At 34.3% G+C, this 25522-nt stretch overlaps 2 protein-coding genes and 1 long non-coding RNA gene across 4 annotated transcripts; all 3 read left to right on the top strand.

Annotated features, from left to right (window-relative positions):
• The first annotated feature begins 1678 nt into the window (after positions 1–1678).
• On the top strand, positions 1679–9462 carry LOC139498411 (serine-rich adhesin for platelets-like). Its single transcript, XM_071286791.1, has 2 exons — positions 1679–2980; positions 8441–9462. The coding sequence occupies exons 1-2, from the start codon at positions 1681–1683 to the stop codon at positions 8908–8910; spliced, it is 1770 nt and encodes a 589-aa protein (XP_071142892.1). The 5' UTR covers positions 1679–1680; the 3' UTR covers positions 8911–9462.
• Positions 9463–13826: 4364 nt separating this feature from the next.
• LOC139499262 (uncharacterized) lies at positions 13827–17190 on the top strand. Its single transcript, XM_071287934.1, has 3 exons — positions 13827–14115; positions 16066–16183; positions 17088–17190. Exons 1-3 carry the CDS (start codon positions 13827–13829, stop codon positions 17188–17190), a joined length of 510 nt encoding a protein of 169 aa, XP_071144035.1.
• Positions 17191–17348: 158 nt separating this feature from the next.
• Positions 17349–24708, top strand: LOC139498410 (uncharacterized). Of its 2 annotated transcripts, none has more exons than XR_011657930.1 (3): positions 17349–17517; positions 19811–19918; positions 24546–24708. It is a non-coding gene; the product is annotated as an uncharacterized lncRNA (long non-coding RNA). The 2 variants fall into 2 exon arrangements; XR_011657929.1 differs by having other exon boundaries at positions 17352–17657.
• Positions 24709–25522: the final 814 nt, after the last annotated feature.

The following is a 25522-nucleotide window of genomic DNA, read 5'->3' as shown; positions in this document are numbered from 1 at the left end:
GAAGTTTAATTTGCCTTGAATGGCTTTACTGCCCTGCCACGTTTGGTAACACTTCAAAATCTAAATTGGGATCTATAAAATATATAAGTTTCTCACAGAAGGTAACCAAAGAAGGTAACCAAAGATTTTGCGACGATGCAAATATTAAACTTTACAATATAAATAAATATCTTTAACCAATGAATTCAAATAGCAAAAGCTATGCAATTAACAAATATATACTTATTAAGATTCATGTTAATTATTTAACAATGAAATACATTAAATATGAAATTTGGAGTTTTACCAAGGGAGCTAACAATTAATTAATAACATTGTCTGCCACACAGCATTTCGGGGACTCTCCCTCTGGTATCTTTCGTTCCTCTTTTATAGCTGACTATGCGGGTTTTTTTCTAATTATTGGGGGCATTATGATGACCTATATTTATTTATTATTGTGTCATTTAGTCTCTTGGCAATCATAATACATATTCTTTTATATATATAAATTGTCGTTATTACGACATAGCTATGTCGTTAAAATGACATAGTGATGTCGTTATTACGACATGTTATGTCGAAATTACGACATAGCGATGTCGTTATAACGACATGTTATGTCGTAATTACGACATCGCGATGTCGTAATAACGACATGTTATGTCGAAATTACGACATGCTATGTCGTAATTACGACATAATTTTTTTTTTGAATGGCCCTTATCGGCTTCCGTAGTTTGTTTATAGAAACAGCTTTCACTTCGATAATGAATCATAGTGATCAGTTTATCTTCGTGTACGTGCACATGCATAAATTACAAATATGCATCAATGAAAATGATGATAGTTTTATTTCATATATTAGTGGACAAAAATACTAGGTAAAAATGCGAAAAAAAATGAGTAAGGTTTTGGTTATTTTCCTAGTTTTAAACCTATTTTTTATATTAGGAAATATACTAATTGGATATGATTATAGAATATGTAATGCGTGTGCAAAACAGTCGATGATTGTGGCCAATAGGGGTAAGTTCCAATTTTTCCCAAAAAGGGATCGGATTCTCCAAGACTAAATAAACGAAATATATAAGACTGAATCGGAAAATTCTAAATAATAATAATTAATATTGATCATGTAATATTGTCATGGGCCTGAAATTTTGGACTAAATACTAGTAAATTATGGGTAAAATGATTAATATTATACTAGTAATCTAAATGTGAAAATTTTGGAAAATAGCTTTACTGTCTAATGATTTTTTAATACAAGAAGCAATTCAATTGAGATGAAAAATATTTATTTGTTGAGCTCTTTAATAATGAAGATAAATATGCTTTATATCATGTTTGTACTTTGCAACACAGGGACTCGGTTAGCAGATTAAAATTGTCTTTTAATATCCATGTTATTAAAAACTTTTTCGTCTTTCCTGTCTATTTGTATTACATTTTTAACGTTATTAACTTTGGAATGATTGGTATCAACGTAGTAATATGCAGTTAACTACATGTATCCATATCCTGAAAAAAAAGATTTAGATTTTTTTCTTTTCTACGTTTTCACTTTTTCCTAACTACTTGAAAGAATCACCCTTTTTTGAGTTTACCATTGAGTTCGGTATTTTTTATACTGTTTTCTCGTATGTAATTTCTCTTTTCTTTTATATCTCAGATATTTCATTTCAAATTTTAGATCAAATGAAAGCTTCCAGTCCTATACATACATCTCAAGCCAATGCATCGTTAAGTGACAAGACAAATTCAACAAGGGAAACAACTTTAACCAATGCTGTTCCCGTAAGCACATCCCACAATTATGCTTCAAGTGCCAAGACAACAAGGCAAACAACTTTAAACAATGCGGTTCCCGTAAGCACATCCCACAATTATGCTTCAAGTGCCAAGACAACAAGGCAAACAACTTTAACCAATGCTGTTCCCGTAAGCACATCCATCAATTATGCTTTAAGTGCCAAAACAACAAGGCAAACAACTTTAACCAATGCTGTTCCCGTAAGCACATCCCACAATTATGCTTTAAGTGCCAAGACAACAAGGCAAACAACTGTAACCAATGCTGTTCCCGTAAGCACATCCCACAATTATGCTTCAAGTGCCAAGACAACAAGGCAAACAACTTTAACCAATGCTGTTCCCGTAAGCACATCCCACAATTATGCTTTAAGTGCCAAGACAACAAGGCAAACAACTTTAACCAATGCTGTTCCCGTAAGCACATTCCACACTAATGCTTTTCATGACAAGACATATTCAACAAGGGGAACAACTTTAACCAATGATGTGACCGGAAGCACATCCAACAATTATGCTGCAAGTGAAAAGACATATTCAACAAGGGGATCAACTTTGACCAATGATGTGGCCGGAAGCACATCCCCAACTAATACTTTAAGTGATAAGACATATTCGACAAGGGGAATAGCTTTAACCAATGATGTTCATGAAGAAAAAACAAAAATTAAAACTTCGTTTAGATGTCCGGTAGATAATTCTAATAACTGGAATTTCAATTGTACAGTACCATGCGCAGATATGCCTGATAAAACTAATATGTCGGATCGCGTGCAAGCTCATATAAATTGCAAGACTTTAAAACCTAGTATGGAACTTATAAATGTTAAGCGAATGGACACTATTCAGGTTTTTCCAGAAGATTCAGAATGCCTCCAGATGTTTGTAATGGAGAATTGTCACGATGTCAAACCGGTCCCGAACTTAGTTCATTACATGTGGTTTTCTAAACGAGAAATGAATTTTTACCATTTTGTTAGTTTTCTTAGTGCCAGTAGATTTTTAAAGCCATGTCTTATTTTGATACATGGCGACATTCTTCCATTCGGAACATATTGGGATTATCTATTAACATTAGTTTCTAATATATTGCATGTTCAAAGAAGTCCACCAGAGGAGGTATTCGGTAGAAACCTTACTTTTATTGAGCATAAATCTGATATTGCAAGAATACAGGCTTTACAGAGTAAGTACATACTCGCACATACATATTTGCCGCATAAACGTTTCCTTTTATCTTTGGTGGATAGAATGAGTACATGCTCGTATAAACATTTTTGCCGCATAACCTTTTTCTTTTATTTTTGCTGGATAGAGTGAGTACATGCTCGCATACACCTATTTGCCGCATAACATTTTCCTTTGATCTTTGGTTGATATATAATAGTGCATGCTCGCATACAAATATTTGTCGCATAACCTTTTCCTTTGATCTTTGGTGGATAGAATGAGTACATGCTCGCACACACATTTTTGCCGCATAACAGTTTCCTTTTTACTTTGGTGGATAGAGTAAGTACAGTCATGCTCGCACACACATATTTGCCGCATAACAGTTTCCTTTAGACTTTGGTGGATAGAGTAAGTACAGTCATGCTCGCACACACATATTTGCCGCATAACAGTTTCCTTTTTACTTTGGTGGATAGAGTAAGTACAGTCATGCTCGCACACACATATTTGCCGCATAACAGTTTCCTTTTTACTTTGGTGGATAGAGTAAGTACAGTCATGCTCGCACACACATATTTGCCGCATAACAGTTTCCTTTGGACTTTGGTGGATAGAGTAAGTACAGTCATGCTCGCACACACATTTTTGCCGCATAACAGTTTCCTTTTTACTTTGGTGGATAGAGTAAGTACAGTCATGCTCGCACACACATATTTGCCGCGTACCCTTTTCCTTTGGTCTTTGGTGGATAGTGATCACATTCTAGCATACACATATTTGCCTCGTAAGCTTTTCTATTTATCTTTGGTGGATAGAGTGAGTACATACATGCTCGCATAATCATATTTGCTGCATAACATTTTCCTTTGGACTTTGGTGGATAGAGTGATTACATGCTCGCATACACATATTTGCCGCGTAACCTTTTACTTTGATCTTTGGTGGATAGAGTGATTACATGCTAGCATACACATATTTGCAAACCATTTTCGTTTGGACTTTGGTGGATAGAGTGAGTACATGCTCACATACACATATTTGAAAATCACTTTCCTTTGGACTTTGGTGGATAGCACTTGATCACACGTTAGCATACACCTATTTGACTCATACCCTTTTCCTTTGAACTTTGGTGGAAAGAGTGATCAAATGCTCGCATACACATATTTGTCGCATACCCTTTTCCTTTGATCTATGGTGGATAGAGTGATTACATGCTCGTATAATCATATTTGCTGCAGCTTAACATTTTCCTTTGATCTTTGTGGATAGAAAGAGTACATGCTCGCATACACCTATTTGCCGCTTAACATTTTCCTTTGATCTTTGGTGGATAGAGTGAGTACATGCTAGCATACACCTATTTGACTCGTACCCTTTTCCTCTGATCTTTAATGAATAGAGTGAGTACATGCTCGCATACACATATTGTCTTTGGTGGATACTGATCACATGCTAGCATACACCTATTTCATGTATTTGAATCATACCTTTTTCCTTTGGTCTTTTGTGGATAGAGTGAGTTCATGCTAGCATATACATATTTGACTCATACCTTTTTACTTTGGTCTTTTGTGGATAGAATGAGTACATGCTCGCATACACATGTTTACCGCATACCCTTTACCTTTGATCTTCGGAGGATAGAGTGAGTACATGCTAGCATACATCTAGTTTGCCTTCTTAGATCCTTTTCCTTTGGTCTTTGGGGGATGGATAGAGTGAGTATATGTTCACACACAACTATTTGTCTCATACCCTTTTCCTTTGGTCTTTAGTAGATACAGTGGGGATAGTCATACTTAGATGGGCTTTGCTTATTATTGAAGGTCGTACGGTGACCTATAATTGTTTGAAAAATGTGTCCGTTGGTCTCTTGTGAAGAGTTGTCTCATTGGCAATTATACAACATCTTCATTTTTAGCTCACCTGGCCCAAAGGGCCAAGTGAGCTTTTCTCATCACTTTGCGTCCGTCGTCCGTCGTCCGTCGTCCGTCGTCCGTCGTCGTCCGGCGTTAGCTTTTACAAAAATCTTCTCCTCTGAAACTACTGGGCCAAATCAAACCAAACTTGGCCACAATCATCATTGGGGTATCTAGTTTAAAAAAATGTGTGGCGTGACCCGGTCAACCAACCAAGATGGCCGCCACGGCTAAAAATAGAACATAGGGGTAAAATGAAGTTTTTGGCTTATAACTCAAAAACCAAAGCATTTAGAGCAAATCTGACATGGGGTTAAAATGTTTATCAGGTCAAGATCTATCTGCCCTGAAATTTTCAGATGAATTGGTCAATCGGTTGTTGGGTTGCTGCCCCTGAATCGGTAATTTTGAGGAAATTTTGCTGTTTTTGGTTATTATCTTGAATATTATTATAGATAGAGATAAACTGTAAACAGCAATAATGTTCAGCAAAGTAAGATCTACAAATAAGTCAACATGACCAAAATTGTCAGTTGACCCGTTTAGGAGTTATTGCCCTTTATAGTCAATTTTTAACCATTTTTCGTTAATTAAAGTAATCTTTTACAAAAATCTTCTCCTCTGAAACTACTGGGCCAAATTAATCCAAACTTGGCCACAATCATCTTTGGGGTATCTAGTTTAAAAATTGTGTGGCGTGACCTGGTCAACCAACCAAGATGGCTGCCACGGCTAAAAATAGAACAAAGGGGTAAAATGCAGTTTTTGGCTTATAACTCAAAAACCAAAGCATTTTGAGGAAATCTGACAGGGATAAAAATGTTTATCAGGTCAAGATCTATCTGCCCTGAAATTTTCAGATGAATCGGTCAATTGATTGTTGGGTTGCTGCCCCTGAATTGGTAATTTTGAGGAAATTTTGCTGTTTTTGGTTATTATCTTGAATATTATTATAGATAGAGATAAACTGTAAACAGCAATAATGTTCAGCAAAGTAAGATCTACAAATAAGTCAACATGACCAAAATGGTCAGTTGACCCGTTTAGGAGGTATTGCCCTTTATAGTCAATTTTTAACCATTTTTCGTAAATTAAAGTAATCTTTTACAAAAATCTTCTCCTCTGAAACTGCTGGGCCAAATTAATCCAAACTTGGCCACAATCATCTTTGGGGTATTTAGTTTAAAAAATGTGTGGCGTGACCTGGTCAACCAACCAAGATGGCCTCCACTGCTAAAAATAGAACATAGGGGTAAAATGCAGTTTTTGGCTTATAACTCAAAAACCAAAGCATTTTGAGGAAATCTGACATGGGATAAAAATGTTTATCAGGTCAAGATCTATCTGCCCTGAAATTTTCAGATGAATCGGTCAATTGGTTGTTGGGTTGCTGCCCCTGAATTGGTAATTTTGAGGAAATTTTGCTGTTTTTGGTTATTATCTTGAATATTATTATAGATAGAGATAAATTGTAAACAGCAATAATGTTCAGCAAAGTAAGATCTACAAATAAGTCAACATGATCAAAATGGTCAGTTGACCCCTTTAGGAGTTATTGCCCTTTATAGTCAATCTTTAACCATTTTTCATAAATCTAAGTAATCTTTTACAAAATCTCCACTGAAACTACTAGGCCACAATCATCTTTGGGGTATCTAGTTTGAAAAATGTGTCCGATGACCTGGCCATTCAACCAAGATGGCCGCCACGGCTAAAAATAGAACATAGGGGTAAAATGCAGTTTTTGGCTTATAACTATGAAACCAAAGTATCTAGAGCAAATCTGACAAGAAGTTAAATTGTTAATCAAGTCAATATCTATCTGCCCTGAATTTTTCAGATGAATTGGACAACTGGTTGTTGGGTTGCTGCCCTCCAATTGGTAATTTTTAAAGAAATTTTGCCGTTTTTGGTTATCTTGAATACTATTATAGATAGCGATAAACTGTAAACAGCAATAATGTTCAGCAAAGTAAGATCTACAAATAAGTCAACATGACCTAAATGGTCAATTGACCCCTTAAGGAGTTATTGCCCTTTATAGTCAAGTTTTAACAATTTTCATTAATTTGGTAAATTTATGTAAATTTTTACCAAATATAGTTCTCTGTTACTAATTGGCAAAGTTCATTATAGATATAATTGTAAGAAGCAAAATCGTTCAGTAAAGTAAGAACTTCAAACACATCACCATCACCAAAATACAATTTTGTCATGAATCCATTTGTGTCCTTTGTTTAATATGCACATAGACCAAGGTGAGCGACACAGGCTCTTTAGAGCCTCTAGTTAGCTCACCTGGCCCTTTTCCCATCACTTTACGTCCGTCGTCCGTCGTCGTTAACTTTTACAAAAATCTTCTCCTCTGAAACTACTGGGCCAAATTAAACCAAACTTGGCCAAAATCATCATTGGGGTATCTAGTTTAAAAATGTGTCCGGTGACCCGGCCAACCAACACCGATGGCCGCCATGGCTAAAAATAAAACATAGGTGTAAAATGCAGTTTTTGGCTTATCTATCTGCCCTGAAATTTTCAGATGAATCGGACAACCCGTTGTTTGGTTGCTACCCCTGAATCGGTAATTTTAAGGAAATTTTGCTGTTTTTGGTTATTATCTTGAATATTATTATAGATAGAGATAAACTGTAAACAGCAATAATGTTCAGCAAAGTAAGATTTACAAATTAGTCAAGTGACCGAAATGGTCAGTTGACCCCTTTAGGAGTTATTGTCCTTTATAGTCAATTTTTAACCATTTTTCGTAAATCTTAGTTATCTTTTACAAAAATCTTCTCCTCTGAAACTACTGGGCCAAATTAATCCAAACTTGGCCACAATCATCTTTGGGGTATCTAGTTTACAAAATGTGTCCGGTGAACCGGCCATCAAATCAAGATGGCCGCCACGGCTAAAAATAGAACATAAGGGTAAAATGCAGTTTTTGGCTTATAACTCAAAAACAAAAGCATTTAGAGCAAATCTGACAGGTGTAAAATTGTTTATCAGGTCAAGATCTATCTGCCCTGAAATTTTCAGATGAATCATACAACCCGTTGTTTGGTTGCTGCTCCTGAATCGGTAATTTTAAGGAAATTTTGCTGTTTTTGGTTATAATCTTGAATATTGTTATAGATAGAGATAAACTGTAAACGGCAATAATGTTTAGCAAACTAAGATTTACAAATAAGTCAACCGGACCGAAATGATCACTTAACCCCCTAAGGAGTTATTGTCCTTTATAGTCAATTTTTAACAATTTTCATAAAATTTGTAAATTTTTATTAACATTTTCCACTGAAACTACTGGGCCAAGTTCATTATAGATAGAGATAATTGTAAGCAGCAAGACTGTTTAGTAAAGTAAGATGTACAAACACATCACCATCACAAAAACACAATTTTGCTATGAATCCATCTGCTTCCTTTGTTTAATATTCACATAGACCAAGGTGAGCGACACAGGCTGTAAACTAGTTTATATTTGTACTATTATTATAAGAATTAAATGATATAATCCCTTACACTCATTTTTTGATTCTCTGTTGCAGGGTTTGGAGGAATTTACGTTGACACAGATGAGATAATACTTCGATCTCTGGATCCGCTACGGAAGTACCCATTTACGCTGAGTCGTGAAACTGACTGGAACTTAAGTAATGGTCTTATTCTTGCGGAGAAAAACGCAACTTTCTTGAACATTTGGTATTCCGAATATAAAAGTTATAATGGTAGCAAGACACATTGGGGATTTCATTCAACGCAGGTGCCATACTGGTTATCTCAAAAGTACCCGGATTTAATTCATGTTGAAAATAAAACATTTGTCAGACCAAGTTGGGAAAATATATATGTGATCTTTGATCACAATTTTGATTGGTCAAAAAACTATGGTTTACACTATTATATTCGTTTTTATACACATACACACGATTTCAACGATATCAAATATCTAAATACCACGATAGGATCGACAGCTAGACACGTTTTGTATGGATCCAAAGATCTATGTGAAAAATGAATTCTACCTTGATGTTGATCTTGAAGAAGTACTACTATGTAGTATGATATATAATTATATACTAGTATTGCAGTTGTTACCTCTAAAGACCCCAAAAAATATATGTGTGGTTCCAGCCACCGTACCTACCCTACATTTTAATCTAAGACTTACTAATAGCCTACCCTAAAAAGTTTTGTCATTTTCCATTAAGCACTGTTAAAGTCAGAAAATTGCTCCCATAGACTCAATGTAAAGAAAAACGAATAATAAAAAAATCCCTATCTACCTACCCTTACTATTTAGATGTAACTGGAACCACACATACTTCTTTAGTTGGCCTAACCTATTTTGCAATCTATATACTGAGACTACTATAAAACAACGTAGTTTTAGCTATGTATTAAAATGGCATTTTTGTGAAACACTTAATCCAAAACAATCACTGAGTTGGAAAGCTCTAAGGGAAAAGACGGCCACTTTCTGTGTTTGGCGTTGCTTTTTTATAGTCTTCATATATTGAACATAAATGTAATAAAACAGTGAAGACTGGCAATAAATTCGATTACAGTCTCTGGTTTTATGTCTCATATCTCAATATTTCCAGAGAGAAAAATGCAAATACAGTTAAGCTAGCCACTGTAAATATTCTTAATTTTGATATGGTGGACATGGTCAGACTTCTATAGTATCAGAGATCTTTTGGGTAAATTGATATATACTCACAAATAACTAACTTAATAAAATGTAACTAAAATGTAAAGAGTGCACATGCTGAAATGTATCGCCTGCTTTACTTGACTAAATTAAATTTTCCACCAAACATCAAATACAGTTGGCAAAGATACATTTGTACTGTAAGCCAAAGGGCCAGAGAAACATACCTGATTGCAAAAATGGAATATTGGCTAAATTATTATGAACCATGGAAATTAGGTCGAGGTCTGATAAATTTTACCAGACAGACATGTAGACCATAACATTCAATTACAGTATATTTTTTCTTTATTTTTTTTTTCTATCCCTTTCAAATAAATTTCTTAGTTTTTTTGAGGTGGAAATGAAAGAAGAGAGCTAAAATAAACTTTTGGATGTTTTATTATCGACTCGACTAGGAGTCGAGATTCAAAAATGAACGATGGACAGTCAGTGCGTGAATTTTTCTTGCGTAGAGTATCGGATTTGTCCTCTCTATTTTAGCAATTAGATTTTGCCTGGTCATTAATCATGCATATTCATGATATTGGTACACAGAGGTAACCTTTATCTATAAATAGTCGAATCTTCTGGAGTTTCGTAAACAACAACGTTAAACGATATATACTACTTCATAACGTGTGACCTCACGTGTGTGGTAAAATTTGTTGATTGATGCACGTGGCTATTTTAGTAAATGAATTAATCTACATAGCGAGAGCACTTTCTATTTCCATCAGCTAAGAGTCGACTAGCCATTTTTGAAAGGCTAATGCTTGTTTTAACTGATTTTGATATGGAAAGAGTGATTATGCCAGGTGCAATAAGGTAATATTTTCGGAACATCTCTTGACTTGCATATAGGGGTATGGATGTGTATTGGCCAAATTTGTATGATGTAAACATGCAATTTTTCCAAAAAATGGATATATTTTTAGACTTGTACTGTACATTACACACACACAAAAATTAGACAAAAAAATAGGGAGAGTTTTATTTAATGCGGCAAACGTTATAAAAAACTGATAGAGTAATTAATTGTTGTCTCGGGCCTGTACACCTCACAATCATTCCTTACAACAAATATAGAGCAATGGCTTACAGTAAATGGTAAATGGACAAAACAATAAAAACTTGCCAGAAAGACATGTTTATTTAACAATTATTATACTTCCATGATATCTACAAAATATAGTGGCTCTATCGCTTTAAGTATCATACATGTACAATGTACAAATAGCAAAAAACAGGAAAATTAAAAACTTGTCCAATGAATCCTAAAACCAAATGCTCCGCAGGGCGCAGCTTTATACGACAGCATAGGTCGAACCCTGAACAGTTGGGGCAAGTATGGACACAACATTCAAGCTGGATACAACTCTGAATTTGGATTGTGATTAAATAGTTCACACAGCATACTTTGTTTCAGACACAGAATGAATGTGGTCTAATGAACTTGAAAATTTGTTTTTGCCATTGAGGAATTCACTATGCTGTTGAATATTTATCCACTCAAACAAAAAATATTTGAAGAAATTCTTTTCAATTTCTGAAATCTGAAATGAGAAAAATTGTGTCCCCCTCCCCCCCCCCCCCCCCCCACACACACACACACAAAATTTGTATGGATTATACATGGAAAAGCATCATTATGTGATTAGAAGCTAAACTAAATGATAGAATTGTGAAATAAAAAAATACGAGAAGATAGCTTTTATTAAATGCTTTGAGAATATCAAAAGAAAATATAGGGTCACCGTTCGTTTTCTCCAGCTAAAATACAAAATAGCAAAATTCCAAGTAGATTCCTCCAGAAAATGCACTATATCAGAGCTACCTCCCCTTAGAATGCCAATTTTAAAAATATTGAATATAAAGCAGAAATAATCAACACTTGTAAAATTGTTAATATTTCTAAGTTATAATCTTATAAATTTGTTCTTTTAAATGCATTCCTGCATTAAATTTTACGAACTTGATTGAAAATCTGGACCTTAGATTCTCTGTTTTTACAATCCAAGATGGCGAAAGACACCCATACAACCTTAATTCTTAGACTGTTTGCCCCTTAACCCTAAAAATAAATCCCAACATTCTACTTATGATATTTAACACTTTCAGAGAAATCTAAATACTTATACACAACTTATTGTCCTAAAACTAAAACTGAAACAACTTTTACCAGTTTACTATCGTTTTGACTTTGCATCGGAACTAAACACATTTATTCTAAAAACAGTTGTTGGCATGACACGGGTTATGTTCTTCTCATATATGTTATGATGGTATGATACTAAACCCCTAACGGGAAGGATTGTGCCTGATGTTCATATGATGAAATCATAATCTTTCAGTCAGTTTAGTTGAAGTCTGGAGCTGGCATGTCAGTTAACTGCTAGTAGTCTGTTGTTATTTATGTATTATTGTCATTTTGTTTATTTTCTTTGGTTACATCTTCTGACATCAGACTCGGATTTCTCTTGAACTGAATTTTAATGTGCGTATTGTTATGCGTTTACTTTACTACATTGGTTAGAGGTATAGGGGGAGGGTTGAGATCTCACAAACATGTTTAACCCCGCCGCATTTTTGCGCCTGTCCCAAGTCAGGAGCCTCTGGCCTTTGTTAGTCTTGTATTATTTTAATTTTAGTTTCTTGTGTACAATTTGGAAATTAGTATGGCGTTCATTATCACTGGACTAGTATATATTTGTTTAGGGGCCAGCTGAAGGACGCCTCCGGGTGCGGGAATTTCTCGCTACATTGAAGACCTGTTGGTGACCCTCTGCTGTTGTTTTTTTTATTTGGGCGGGTTGTTGTCTCTTTGACACATTCCCCATTTCCATTCTCAATTTTATTAGACTAGTTTTATGCAATGCAATGTCAATACTATAAATCTTATTTTCTTTGTCCAAAGTGGTTCTCCAATTCGAACGCTAAATAACTTTAGCACACGATTTATATACAAAACGATTTTGCCAAACGTCATACGAAATTTTCTCAATTCGAATAAATCTGTATGTCTTGGTTTAATATGTTCATCTATACTATTAAACGAGAAGACCTCATTTTTGGTGTCGCTTCTCTTCTTTCCACAATAAATTAATCAACACGCCTCTGTGTCCTATAGGTACAGTGCATAGTCGCATTTGTCATCCATTCATATGATTATTCAGATTGAGTTATTTTAGGAGAAAAACGAGAAAAAAGGCATCCGGGTATTGTCCCGTCATTGTACGAAATTTTAAGTCAGATTAGACTTCCGGTTTGCGTTTTTCTGTATACTTTGAACATACATATACTACGAATAAAGTGTATTTTCAGAATTTTATCTGCTATCATTTTCAAGTTTACTATCCACGGCAGTCACAGAGTTTATTAAATAGAGAGGGTCTGTATACTATATCAATGATCACCATGGATCGATTAGTAAACTTAGAATTGAAAGTAAATACGCTTTATTTATATAGTAATGAATGTTCATAATATACAGATAAGCGCTAAAATTATTCATGTGAGTTTTTGGTACTTTTTCTGAAATTCTCCAGTCATTAAATCTTTTACAAAATTCATTGATTACAAAAAAAAAGAAGATGAGGTATGATTGCCATGTTGAGACAACTCTCCACAAGAGACCAAAATGACACAGAAATTAACAATTATAGGTTACCGTACGGCCTTCAACAAAGAGCAAAGCCCATACCGCATACTCAGCTTCAAAAGGCCCCGAAATGACAATGTAAAACAATGCAAACGACAAAACTAGCGGCCTTATTTATGTACAAAAAATGAACGAAAAACAAATATATGTAACACATAAACAAACGACAACCACTGAATTACAGGCTCCTTACTTAAATAAATGTTCATAACATACTAAATGTATGTTCATATTGAAATTGATAGAAAACCAAAACTTGTGAACTTTGGAAATAAAGGTGGAGGGTAAAAAAACATTTTCCTGTCCCCAATAACCTATGACTTATGATACTTTTGCTGAAATTCTCCAGTCATTCTGTATTTAACAAAATTCTTCCAACAACACTTTACATACTGATACTTTAAACTACGCTCTGAATGCCCGCGATTTCGCGGGTGTGTTCTAGTTGTCATTTAAGAAATAATTGATGCACGCTACACTTTATTGCCGTTTTAACTCATAATTTGTATCGAAAAAGGATAAAATAAAGCCGTTCTTATAATTTAAAAACATTTATTTTCAATAATGTTTAAAGATCAATATGTACGATCTATACTTGTTTCTAGGTTTTGGTGTTTTCAGAAATGGTACTGCCGTAGCTGTTGTAAATTCGAATCAAATTGATCAAACATCTGGAATGTGTGCCAGCCGTTCTCATCCGGGATACTTTTACACCCACAACGATCATGGGGATGGTAGCCATATCTACGTTCTGGACTCAAAGACCGGACACAGAATATCAACCATTACAATTAGAGGAGCCCATAATGCAGACTGGGAGGACATTGCATGTGGACCTTGTCCCGGAGGAGAAAATTGTATCTATATTGGTAATTAGTACCAGTTTTCTATTGGTAAAAAAACAAACTTTGTAAGTCAGAAGATGCTCTAAAGAGGGGGAAGGGGGCATGCCTTTTTATGTTAACCTGTTTTGCCCTTTTCCAAGGTGTTGTTAACTGTTATCTGAGATCAATTTAAACTGTCAACTGTTTTCATCACAAGTTGTGTTAACTGTTATCAGCATATTTGCATTTGTTGTTAACTGTTTTTGCCAAAATAGAGGTGTTGTTAACATGTTAACGGACCCCCTATTGGGTCCCCCTTTACTGAAGAGCAAGTGCATGTCGCTCACCTGGAGCATTGTGTATATTTAACAATGACCACTCTAAAACGGCCCTCTAAAACTGTCTATAACTTGTGTAAGGAGTCGACTGACAATTTCGACTCATGTTGATCTATTTGGTCTTTTCGTTCTTCATCTGCTATAGATTCGCTAACAATGCAAACACCACTAAACATCATCATAAAACAACAATTACTCATGTAAAGAGTCAACCTGGGACTATTATACTGTCAATATCTTATGTCCCATAGTCGACAGACAATATAGGGTGTTTGGTCACAGGTATATTATTATCAAGATATATATACAGAAAACAAAATTCTGAGACAAGTGCCTGACTGTGTGCTTCATCTATTTCTTGCTATCATAGTTTTTTTTTTATAGTTTGTAGCTATCTTCTATCTATATAAGTGATTTTTTTTCTATATCAAATCGCAAAAATGGTAAGAATTTTCATTTAAGAGGAATATTTAACTCAATAATTGTGACGATGTTAATAGGAGGAGTCATAGATCTAGGAAATTAAATAAAATATACCTGCCATTCGAAACTACGGGTATTAATAAAGGCATTAATAAAAAATACATATATATGTCGTGTACAAGTTGCGATTTTGTACAGGTTATAACATGTACAAAAATATTGTACATGTTATAACTTGTATAATGCAAAAATACAAGTTATAACTTTAAATAGACTTATTAAAAGGGGATATAGTTACGATACTGTTGTCAGGTCATTAAAGATTGCATATTTTGGCTTTAACATTGATTCACTGATAGGGTCTTTGCATCGGAACTAAACACATTTATTTCTAAAAAAAACAGTTGTTGGCATGACACGGGTTATGTTCTTCTCATATATTTTATGATAGTATGATACTAAACCCCTAACGGGAGGGATTGTACCTGATATTCATATGATGAAGACATAATCTTTCAATCAGTTTAATTGAGGTCTGGAGCTGGCATGTCAGTTAACTGCTAGTAGTCTGTTGTTATTTATGTATTATTGTCATTTTATTTATTTTCTTTTGTTACATCTTTTGACATCAGACTCGGACTTCTCTTGAACTGAATTTTAATGTGCGTATTGTTATTCTTTTACTTTTCTACATTGGCTAGAGGTATAGGGGGAGGGTTGAGATCCCATAAACATGTTTAACCCCGCCGCAATTTTGCGCCTGTCCCAAGTCAGGAGCCTCTGGCCTTTGTTAGTCTTGTATGATTTTAAATTTTAGTTTCTTGTGTATAATTCGGAGTTTAGTATGACGTCCATTATCACTGTACTATTATGCATATTTTAGGGGCCAGCTGAAGGACACCTACGGGTGCGGGAATTCTCGCTACATTGAAGACCCATTGGTTGCCTTCGGCTGTTGTTTGCTCTATGGTCGGGTGGTTGTCGCTTTGACATATTCACCATTTCCTTTCTCAATTTTACAAAAGTACCTCATACATGTTATAACCTGTACAAAATATTGCTTAAAAATGGTTTTAACTTGTACAAAATTGTACATACCTATGTAAAATATAATAATAACAATATAATCTATATTCAATTCCGTCCGTTTTGATGAACTTCCGCCTTTTTAATTTCGCTTGGAGTTTGGTAATTGTGATTTATATAACACGTTTGTACCCTCATTTTAACACAGGTGATATAGGCAATGACGGTACCAAACATACTAAGTTAAATGTTCTATACAGAATCCAAGAACCTGTTTCCATTGACCATAACGGCCATGCTGACATTGATGCTCAACTCCACTTTTCGTAAGTGTAAGTTATTTTGAAAGATATTTATTATAGATTTATTAACTGTCCAGGATCAGGCTTATTCATTAGTGCTTAATTCCATTTTGAGCACTCTTAGGTTCATCATTGGGACCAGTTTTTATTAACGAAGGAAGCTAGAGTTCCAGAAGAGAACACAGACCTAAGCCATTTAAACTGACAATCCTAGTCAATTAAGATCACAGTTGAACACACATTGCCGCAAACAGGTTTGCACTTAACTAGATGTGTCGAAACGACACAAATTTGCCCCGTCTCAAAATGTTCGAAAATCTGCAATTTCACCAACATATGTGAACACATGATGGTAGTCTCACATATCACAAATGAGCTTGAAAAGTTAACGTATAGGAAAACGTGTGTATAATTGTTATTTTCAACATTTTTCAAAGTTGTAAACCCTCAATTTTGACAAAAATTAGCGATGCAGAACTCAACTTAAACTTGACCTGTAACTTTTTAAGGTTAACTGACATACCAAAAGTCAGCCCAAATTCTATAGGCGTTTAGGAAAAAGCCTGTATAACTGATTTTCACAATTTATTAAAGTCAAAAGCCTGTAAGTTCGACAAAATTAAGCGGGGCAGGATGTTACTTAAACTTGATCTTTAACTCATCATGGTTAACACACATACCAAAATTCAGCCCAATATCTGAAGGCATTAAGAAAAAATACTCGGTATAATGGTTTGTTGCGGAATAAAGGAATGACAGAATGAGAGACAAGGGTAAAACTATATGGCACCGACAACTTTGTTGTGGGGTCATAAAAAGGAACTATAAAGCATATGCAAAGCAAAGCTAGATATTATATCTTTTAGAAAAATAAATTTTCTTACATCAAAATTTTTAATCATTTAACTTTTTCTACTACATTTTTCAGATGGAACGAGTCCGACTGTGAAACTCTCTTGGTAGATCCTAAAGGGGAAGTATACCTTATATCAAGAGCCTCGGGAATGGAAGTGCAGCCAAAAATTTGGTAGGCACTTAAAGTTAACCATCGAGAGACGTTAACCACCGAGAGTCGGTTTTTAGACCCGCCCAGTGCACCTAAGCACGCCTACTTTTGGAGCTCTTTAGTATGAAGATAAGAAACATATACGAAATTACGGAACTGTGTACCATGTTTTATCCTTGTTGTTGGTGTTTATTGCGCATGCGCACAAAGCACGGTGATAGTTACGGTTACTGACTCAGGAACCTTGTATATTATATACCTCGGTTTACAGACGTTTAATAAACTGGATCCCTGTTGTGTTCACTTATCGATACACTACGATGGAATTACGGACCAGTTTAACATAAACATGGTAAATAGATAGACAGCTGATAATCATAATTGATTAAGAAATAACCTGGAAGAAGAAATTAGTTAACTATTGATTATAACAGAGACGAGAATGCCATCGTGTTTGTTCTGCTAAAAAAAGCAGGAACATTGGAGTTTATGGTTAGATTTTAAATATTTCTTGTCTCCAAACTGGGTAAATTTGATATAGTAACCCCCCCCCCCTTTTTGAAATAACTCGAGAACCATACATCGCGCTCGCTTAACAAAGTAACAATAAGAAATAATTATTGTTAGTTTCAAGAATAATTAATCGTCAAAACTTATCCCCTCCCCGACATCAAAGGAAGTTAAATGTATTATCCCAAAATTAGACCAAATTATTATGATATAAGGACGTCTTGACAGGCTATTATTTTATTTTGTTTTGTTGGGGTTTTTTTTTGCTTTGACGTCTTCCTCCTGTATGAAAAAAACATAATAGACCCCCCCCTTTTTCCCCATAATATAGTTTTTTAAGAAGTCATAATTATTTGGACTACCCCTGAATATATTTCAGACAGACTCTTCTCTAAAAAAATGTAAACATGATTTGAGAGAAATCTTTGGAAGAGTTTTTTAAATGATTAAATTATTATGTCATGTATATAATTAACATTAACATAGTTATAAACTGAGACTACTGGTATACCACATAGTGTTATAGTAGTCTCAGCTATAAACTTTCCATTGTATTGACCAATATGACTAACTCATATGCTCTTTCCCATAAATGTCACAATATGTCTCGGTTATTGTATAGAAAGGTATATATATGAAAATTAGAGCGAGGGGCTTTGCCCCAAGCTCTTATTTTCATAATATATATACCTTTCTATACAATATCCAATTTAGCACATATTCACAACTTGAGTAATCCTGTAATTAGTCTATTGATATGTTTTGGCTGACCGGATGTGTTTCATTTACGTAGTTTTGTAAATCTACTCACTATAATATCATTGTAAAAATGGGATTTCAAAAGGCCCATGACTTTAGAATGTAAAGAAGGTAGCTGCTGGTGTAAGTATGTTTATTGATATGAACGAAGCGTTGTTTTACTATACATGTACTTATTTACATGGTAAGATGACAAAATGAATTGACCAAGAGCAGACAATTCTTAAATTGCAGTGAAAGCCTTACATTCTTGAAAACATTTTTTTAATTTCACATAAAACCTAAAACTATCTTAATACAAACAGTTGGATCCCCCTCCCCCATCTTTGGTTGAAACACCTTTTAAAAATGGCTGGATATGCCCCTGGTATGTACCCATAGGTAGTCTAGTGGATAGTTTATATGCATGAAATATTTGTCACTGGACATTAGGCAACCAATTATCAACCAATTTATGACTAAATATATCAAATTGCTTTATTAATAATTTCCCTTCAAAAGATTCATGGTTGACTCTTTTTGTGTACAAAGTAATTGCATGGAAAATAAAGGATTACAAATTTTAGATTGAGTTGTACTTTAATCAAGGTATAAAGCACCATTATTATTACTCTTTATTTAAATGAAAGAAACTTTTTTAATTGTCAAAACAAAATTTAGATTGATTAGTAGGATGTTAAAAATCTGTTTGAAAACTAATTACAAACTATTTAATTAAATTTGGAACACATCATTTATTTCAAAATAGCCAGTAGCAATTTTTGTTCTAATATCTTGATTACAATACAATGAAATCTTACCCTTGTGGTCATTCATGCGTATTTACTTAGTACACGGAAAAAGTATGTACTATGAAAATTAGAAGGCAAATTCAAGCAATTTGATTGGACGAGAAGTTGTAAGTATGTGCTAACAATATATTACAGTAAAACTGATAGTTTGATGACATTGTTTAAGACTATTGACCTCAGGTCAGCCTAAACTGAGTTTAAAACTGTAATTTATTCATTAAAACAGTTCAAGACATGTACCTTCTGAAATGTGATTGCATCAAAATTAAACCTAAGGCATAACATACTTAGTGTGCAGGAAGTGCTACCAAATAAATACTGATTTGTAAAATTAGATGATGATATTTGTGAAGTCAAAGATATTTTAAATCTGAGTAAAAGGTTGATTTATATGTGCTCTTTCATGTTTAGATTATAATTTAAATTTAATCTTTTGAAGTTTTTTTTATAATATTAAGACATTAAAATCACAATTATTTATTTATACACAAAAAAATAATTTTTGTCCTTTTTTAGTTGAATGACTGTACACAAACATTATACACACATAATTTTGATAATTCTGTAATGTTTTTTTTTTTATAGCCCCAGAATATGACAAAAGACTTATTAACCCAGATTTACAAAAAATAGAAATAGTTCAGCTACCATAAGACTGCTATGACAAAAATTCTGCAGTTTCCAGAATTTGAGGTAGAGTATAGTTAGGAATAGTTTGATTATGCAGATGCTTAGTTTGCCATAAACAATTATGCCCTTGATACAAAAGCAGAGGAAACAAAAAAGTATGAAAATAGTTGAAAAAAGTAATCATTATTACCTAGTCATATACTGTAAATAGAAAAAGAGAAAAGCACTGGTTATGATTTGGTATTTTTAATAGCATTATCATTTGTCCATAACTTGGAATATATACTGGATTGAGCTTGACATTTATTTAATATCATTGACACATGGTTGCAAGAAATGAAAGATGGTAATTTAAACCTAGCAATTTTATTAAGATTTAAAAAAAAGCTTTTGATTTGGTAGAATATAACTTTCTTTGTTTAAAGCTCGACATGTATGGATTTAGTGAGACTACTGTTAGTTTTTTTAAGTCGTACCTGAATAACAAAAGGTATACATTTGTAATGTTAACTCTAAACAACAACATGTAAAATTTGGTGTTCCCCAATGTTCTATACCTTGTCCTCTATTGTTTGTGCTATTTATAAATGACCTTCCCTTATGCATTAAAAATTGTGAAACAGACCTATATCGTTGTATATGCTGATGACACCACTATTCATAAATCAGGGGAAACATCTAGAAAATATAAATGATGATGTTCAAGAAGATTTATACAGGGTTGAAGAGTGGTGTAAAATGAATAACATGTTCATATATGCAAATGAAACAAAATGTTTGATTACTGGAACAAAGCAGAAACTATTCAGACTTTTCAACCAAACTTGATAATAAATTAAAGTATTACAAAATTCTTCATGTGAAAAAATATTAGTTTCAAAATTGACAGCCCACTAAGTAACTGGAGAAATCAAATTGACCAAGGTTGTGCTAATATATCATCCAGAATATACCATCTTTCTTAAATACATTTTTTTTCATATAACTGCAAGAACATAATACAATGGGTGTTCTGCCCCTAATTGACTACTGTTGTATTATTTGGGATGCATGTAAAAATTGAGGGATAACAAGAATTTTAAAAATCCAAAAAAAGGGCAGCATGATAAATTCTAGATGCAGATCCGTTATCCCTCTTGGTATATAGGAGCACTATATTCTATGTTAACCTCCGACAGAAGGTATAAACAAATACTGTTGATAGACGGTATATAGGAGCACTATATTCCATGTTAACCACCGACGGTAGGTATAGCCAAATACTGTTGATAGACAGTATATAGGAGCACTATATTCTATGTTAACCACTGACGGTAGGTATAGCCAAATACTGTTGATAGACGGTATATAGGACCACTATATCTTATGTTAACCACCGACGGTAGGTATAGACAAATACTAGTGATAGACGGTATATAGGAGCACTATATTCTATGTTAACCTCCGACAGTAGGTATAAACAAATACTGTTGATAGACGGTATATAGGAGCACTATATTCCATGTTAACCACCGACGGTAGGTATAGACAAATACTGGTGATAGACAGTATATAGGAGCACTATATTCTATGTTAACCACTGACGGTAGGTATAGCCAAATACTGTTGATAGACGGTATATAGGACCACTATATCTTATGTTAACCACCGACGGTAGGTATAGACAAATACTGGTGATAGACGGTATATAGGAGCACTATATTGCATGTTAACCACCGACGGTAGGTATAAACAAATACTGTTGATAGACGGTATATAGGAGCACTATATTGTATGTTAACCACCGACGGCAGGTATAGACAAATACTGTTGATAGACGGTATATAGGACCACTATATCTTATGTTAACCACCGACGGTAGGTATAGACAAATACTGGTGATAGACGGTATATAGGAGCACTATATTGTATGTTAACCACCGACGGTAGGTATAAACAAATACTGTTGATAGACGGTATATAGGAGCACTATATTGTATGTTAACCACCGACGGCAGGTATAGACAAATACTGTTGATAGACGGTATATAGGAGCACTATATTGTATGTTAACTACCGACAGTAGGTATAAACAAATACTGTTGATAGACGGTATATAGGAGCACTATATTGTATGTTAACTACCGACAGTAGGTATAGACATATACTGTTGATAGACGGTATATAGGACCACTATATTGTATGTTAACCACCGACGGTAGGTATAGACAAATACTGTTGATAGACGGTATATAGGAGCACTATATTGTATGTTAACTACCGACAGTAGGTATAAACAAATACTGTTGATAGACGGTATATAGGAGCACTATATTGTATGTTAACTACCGACAGTAGGTATAGACATATACTGTTGATAGACGGTATATAGGACCACTATATTGTATGTTAACCACCGACGGTAGGTATAGACAAATACTGTTGATAGATGGTATATAGGAGCACTATATTGTATGTTAACTACCGACGGAAGGTATAGACAAATACTGTTGATAGATGGTATATAGGACAACTATATTGTATGTTAACCACCGACAGTAGGTATAGACAAATACTGTTGATAGACGGTATATAGGAGCACTATATTGTATGTTAACTACCGACAGTAGGTATAGACACATACTGTTACTAGACGGTATATATGAGCACTATATTGTATGTTAACCACCGACGGTAGGTATTATAGACAAATACTGTTGATAGACGGTATATGGGAGCACTATATTGTATGTTAACCACCGACGGTAGGTATAGACATATACTGTTGATAGATGGTATATAGGAGCACTATATTGTATGTTAACTACCGACAGTAGGTATAGACAAATACTGTTGATAGACATCAACTGTATATGGGAGCACTATATTGTATGTTAACCACCGACGGTAGGTATAGACAAATACTGTTGATAGACGGTATAAGGAGCACTATATTGTATGTTAACCACCAACGGTAGGTATAGACAAATACTGTTGATAGACGGTATATAGGAGCACTATATTGTATGTTAACTACCGACGGTAGGTATAGACAAATACTGTTGATAGCAGTATATGGGAGCATTATATTGTATGTTAACCACCGACGGTAGGTATAAACATATACTATTGATAGATGGTATATAGGAGCACTATATTGTATGTTAACTACCGACAGTAGGTATAGACAAATACTGTTGATAGACGGTATTTAGGAGCACTATATTGTATGTTAACCACTGACGGTAGGTATAGACAAATACTGTTGATATATGGTATATAGGAACACTATATTGTATGTTAACTACCGACGGTAGGTATAGACATATACTGTTGATAGACGGTATATAGGAGCACTATATTGCATGTTAACCACTGACGATAGGTATAGACAAATACTGTTGATAGACGGTATATAGGAGCACTATATTGCATGTTAACCACTGACGATAGGTATAGACAAATACTGTTGATAGACGGTATATAGGAGCACTATATTGTATGTTAACTACCGACGGTAGGTATAGACAAATACTGTTGATAGACGGTATTTAGGAGCACTATATTGTATGTTAACCACTGACGGTAGGTATAGACAAATACTGTTGATAGATGGTATATAGGAACACTATATTGTATGTTAACTACCGACAGTAGGTATAGACAAATACTGTTGATAGACATCAATGGTATATGGGAGCACTATATTGTATGTTAACCACCGACGGTAGGTATAGACAAATACTGTTGATAGACGGTATATAGGACCACTATATTGTATGTTAACCACCGACGGTAGGTATAGACAAATACTGTTGATAGACGGTATATAGGAGCACTATTTTGTATGTTAACCACCAACGGCAGGTATAGACAAATACTGTTGATAGACGGTATATAGGAGCACTATATTGTATGTTAACTACCGACGGTAGGTATAGACAAATACTGTTGATAGACGGTATATAGGAGCAGTATATTGAATGTTAACTACCGACGGTAGGTATAGACAAATACTGTTGATAGACGGTATATGGGAGCATTATATTGTATGTTAACCACCGACGGTAGGTATAGACATATACTGTTGATAGATGGTATATAGGAGCACTATATTGTATGTTAACTACCGACAGTATGTATAGACAAATACTGTTGATAGACGGTTTATGGGAGCACTATGTTGTATGTTAACCACCGACGGTAGGTATAGACAAATACTGTTGATAGACGGTATATAGGAGCTCTTTATTGCATGTTAACCACCGACGGTAGGTATAGACACATACTGTTGATGGATGGTGCAAAGGAGTACTATATCGTATGTTAAACACTGACGGTAGGTATAGACAAATACTGTTGATAGACGGTATATAGGAGGACTGTATTGTATGTTAACCACCGACGGTAGGTATAGACAAATACTGTTGATATACGGTATATAGGAGTATTGTATTTTATGTCAAACATCGACGATAGGTATGGACAATCCGACAAATACTGTATACAGACAGTGTATAGAAGTACTGTATTGTATGGTAAACACTGACGGTTGGTATGGACAATTTCTGTATCATGCATCAATTGTAAATAAAAGTATCATGTGAGTGACACAGGCTCATTGAAGCCTCTAATTTATCATTTTCTCTATTACATGCATGATAACTGCAACAATTGAATTGAAATAAAAGTGATAATATTTCTGTTGTAGGTTATCAAGATTTAGTGTTTCCATACAAGTGATAAAGATTGAACAACAAAAACATCTCAAACTTTACAGGACAGAGTAGACTTTTTTCACTGTGCTTAGTTTTGTCTTTATGTCTAAATTATGATACCTTTAAAAAAACCAATAAAATATGGAATAACATTTATTTCTATCTTATAAAGTGGAGTGAAGAAATAAGGGGTCATTGAAAACATAAGAATATATTGCTATCATATATTGCAATATTGCAGATCAGCAGCCCATACATTTGCTATAGCACATAAATATGGGACCAATAATTTCAAGTTGCCTTTTAAAAAAGACCTTATTAATGTTATGCGAGATACCACCAAAGATCACTAGGTGTTGATCAAATGATATTGTAAATAAGAGGGTTGTCCAAAATATTTCCAACAGCTGTTTGATATACACTACCTTAATCAAACCACAATGGTAAAAAACAGTTTTGGTCAGTCTTAAAAGAAGCAAATATAATTTAGAAAAAGTTCAAGCTGTTGATAAAAACTACAAATAACTGCCAGTCCTAAATGTGGGTGGAGATTACCATTTAGCACAAATGAGTTTCTGGACTAAAGAAAGTAATTTCGGCACAAACCGATTATACCCTTTCAAAAACTATGTGTAGTCCCTTTTATAAAAGTGGCAGATTATCTTTCTATCTAGAGTATCTATGACAACTAACTGCTGCTCCTAGTGACGTTAGTCTTTGGTTTTTGAAAAGATTGGATATATTGTCACAATTCTTTTCTAAGGTACCGGTCTGATAAACAGGAAGTAGCCAGATTAGCTACTAAATATATGCACACTGAAATATAGTCCCTTAAAATTCCCATGGCTGTGTACATGTTCAGATACGAACTATGAAAATTTTGTTTATATCTTTAGAGAAGTAAAATCAAGTATGTATGTCTTTAGTTTTGTCAAATTGCTGTCTTGTTTTGTCCTGTTATTAGGTAACA

This window comes from Mytilus edulis, chromosome 12, assembly GCF_963676685.1.
Source record: "Mytilus edulis chromosome 12, xbMytEdul2.2, whole genome shotgun sequence".
Taxonomy (NCBI): Eukaryota; Metazoa; Mollusca; class Bivalvia; order Mytilida; family Mytilidae; genus Mytilus; species Mytilus edulis.
The sequence above is the reverse complement of the archived record's forward strand: the minus strand, read 5'-3'. Positions and strand labels throughout refer to the sequence as shown.

Bases quoted from the DNA above. Each gene is read 5' to 3' on its own strand.
- LOC139498411 (XM_071286791.1), top strand. From the start codon at position 1,681: ATGAAAGCTTCCAGTCCTATACATACATCTCAAGCCAATGCATCGTTA. The intron at 2,981-8,440 runs GTAAGTACATAC...TCTCTGTTGCAG, and splicing joins AAGAATACAGGCTTTACAGA to GGTTTGGAGGAATTTACGTT.
- LOC139499262 (XM_071287934.1), top strand. From the start codon at position 13,827: ATGTACGATCTATACTTGTTTCTAGGTTTTGGTGTTTTCAGAAATGGT. The intron at 14,116-16,065 runs GTAATTAGTACC...ATTTTAACACAG, and splicing joins AGAAAATTGTATCTATATTG to GTGATATAGGCAATGACGGT. The intron at 16,184-17,087 runs GTAAGTGTAAGT...TACATTTTTCAG, and splicing joins GATGCTCAACTCCACTTTTC to ATGGAACGAGTCCGACTGTG.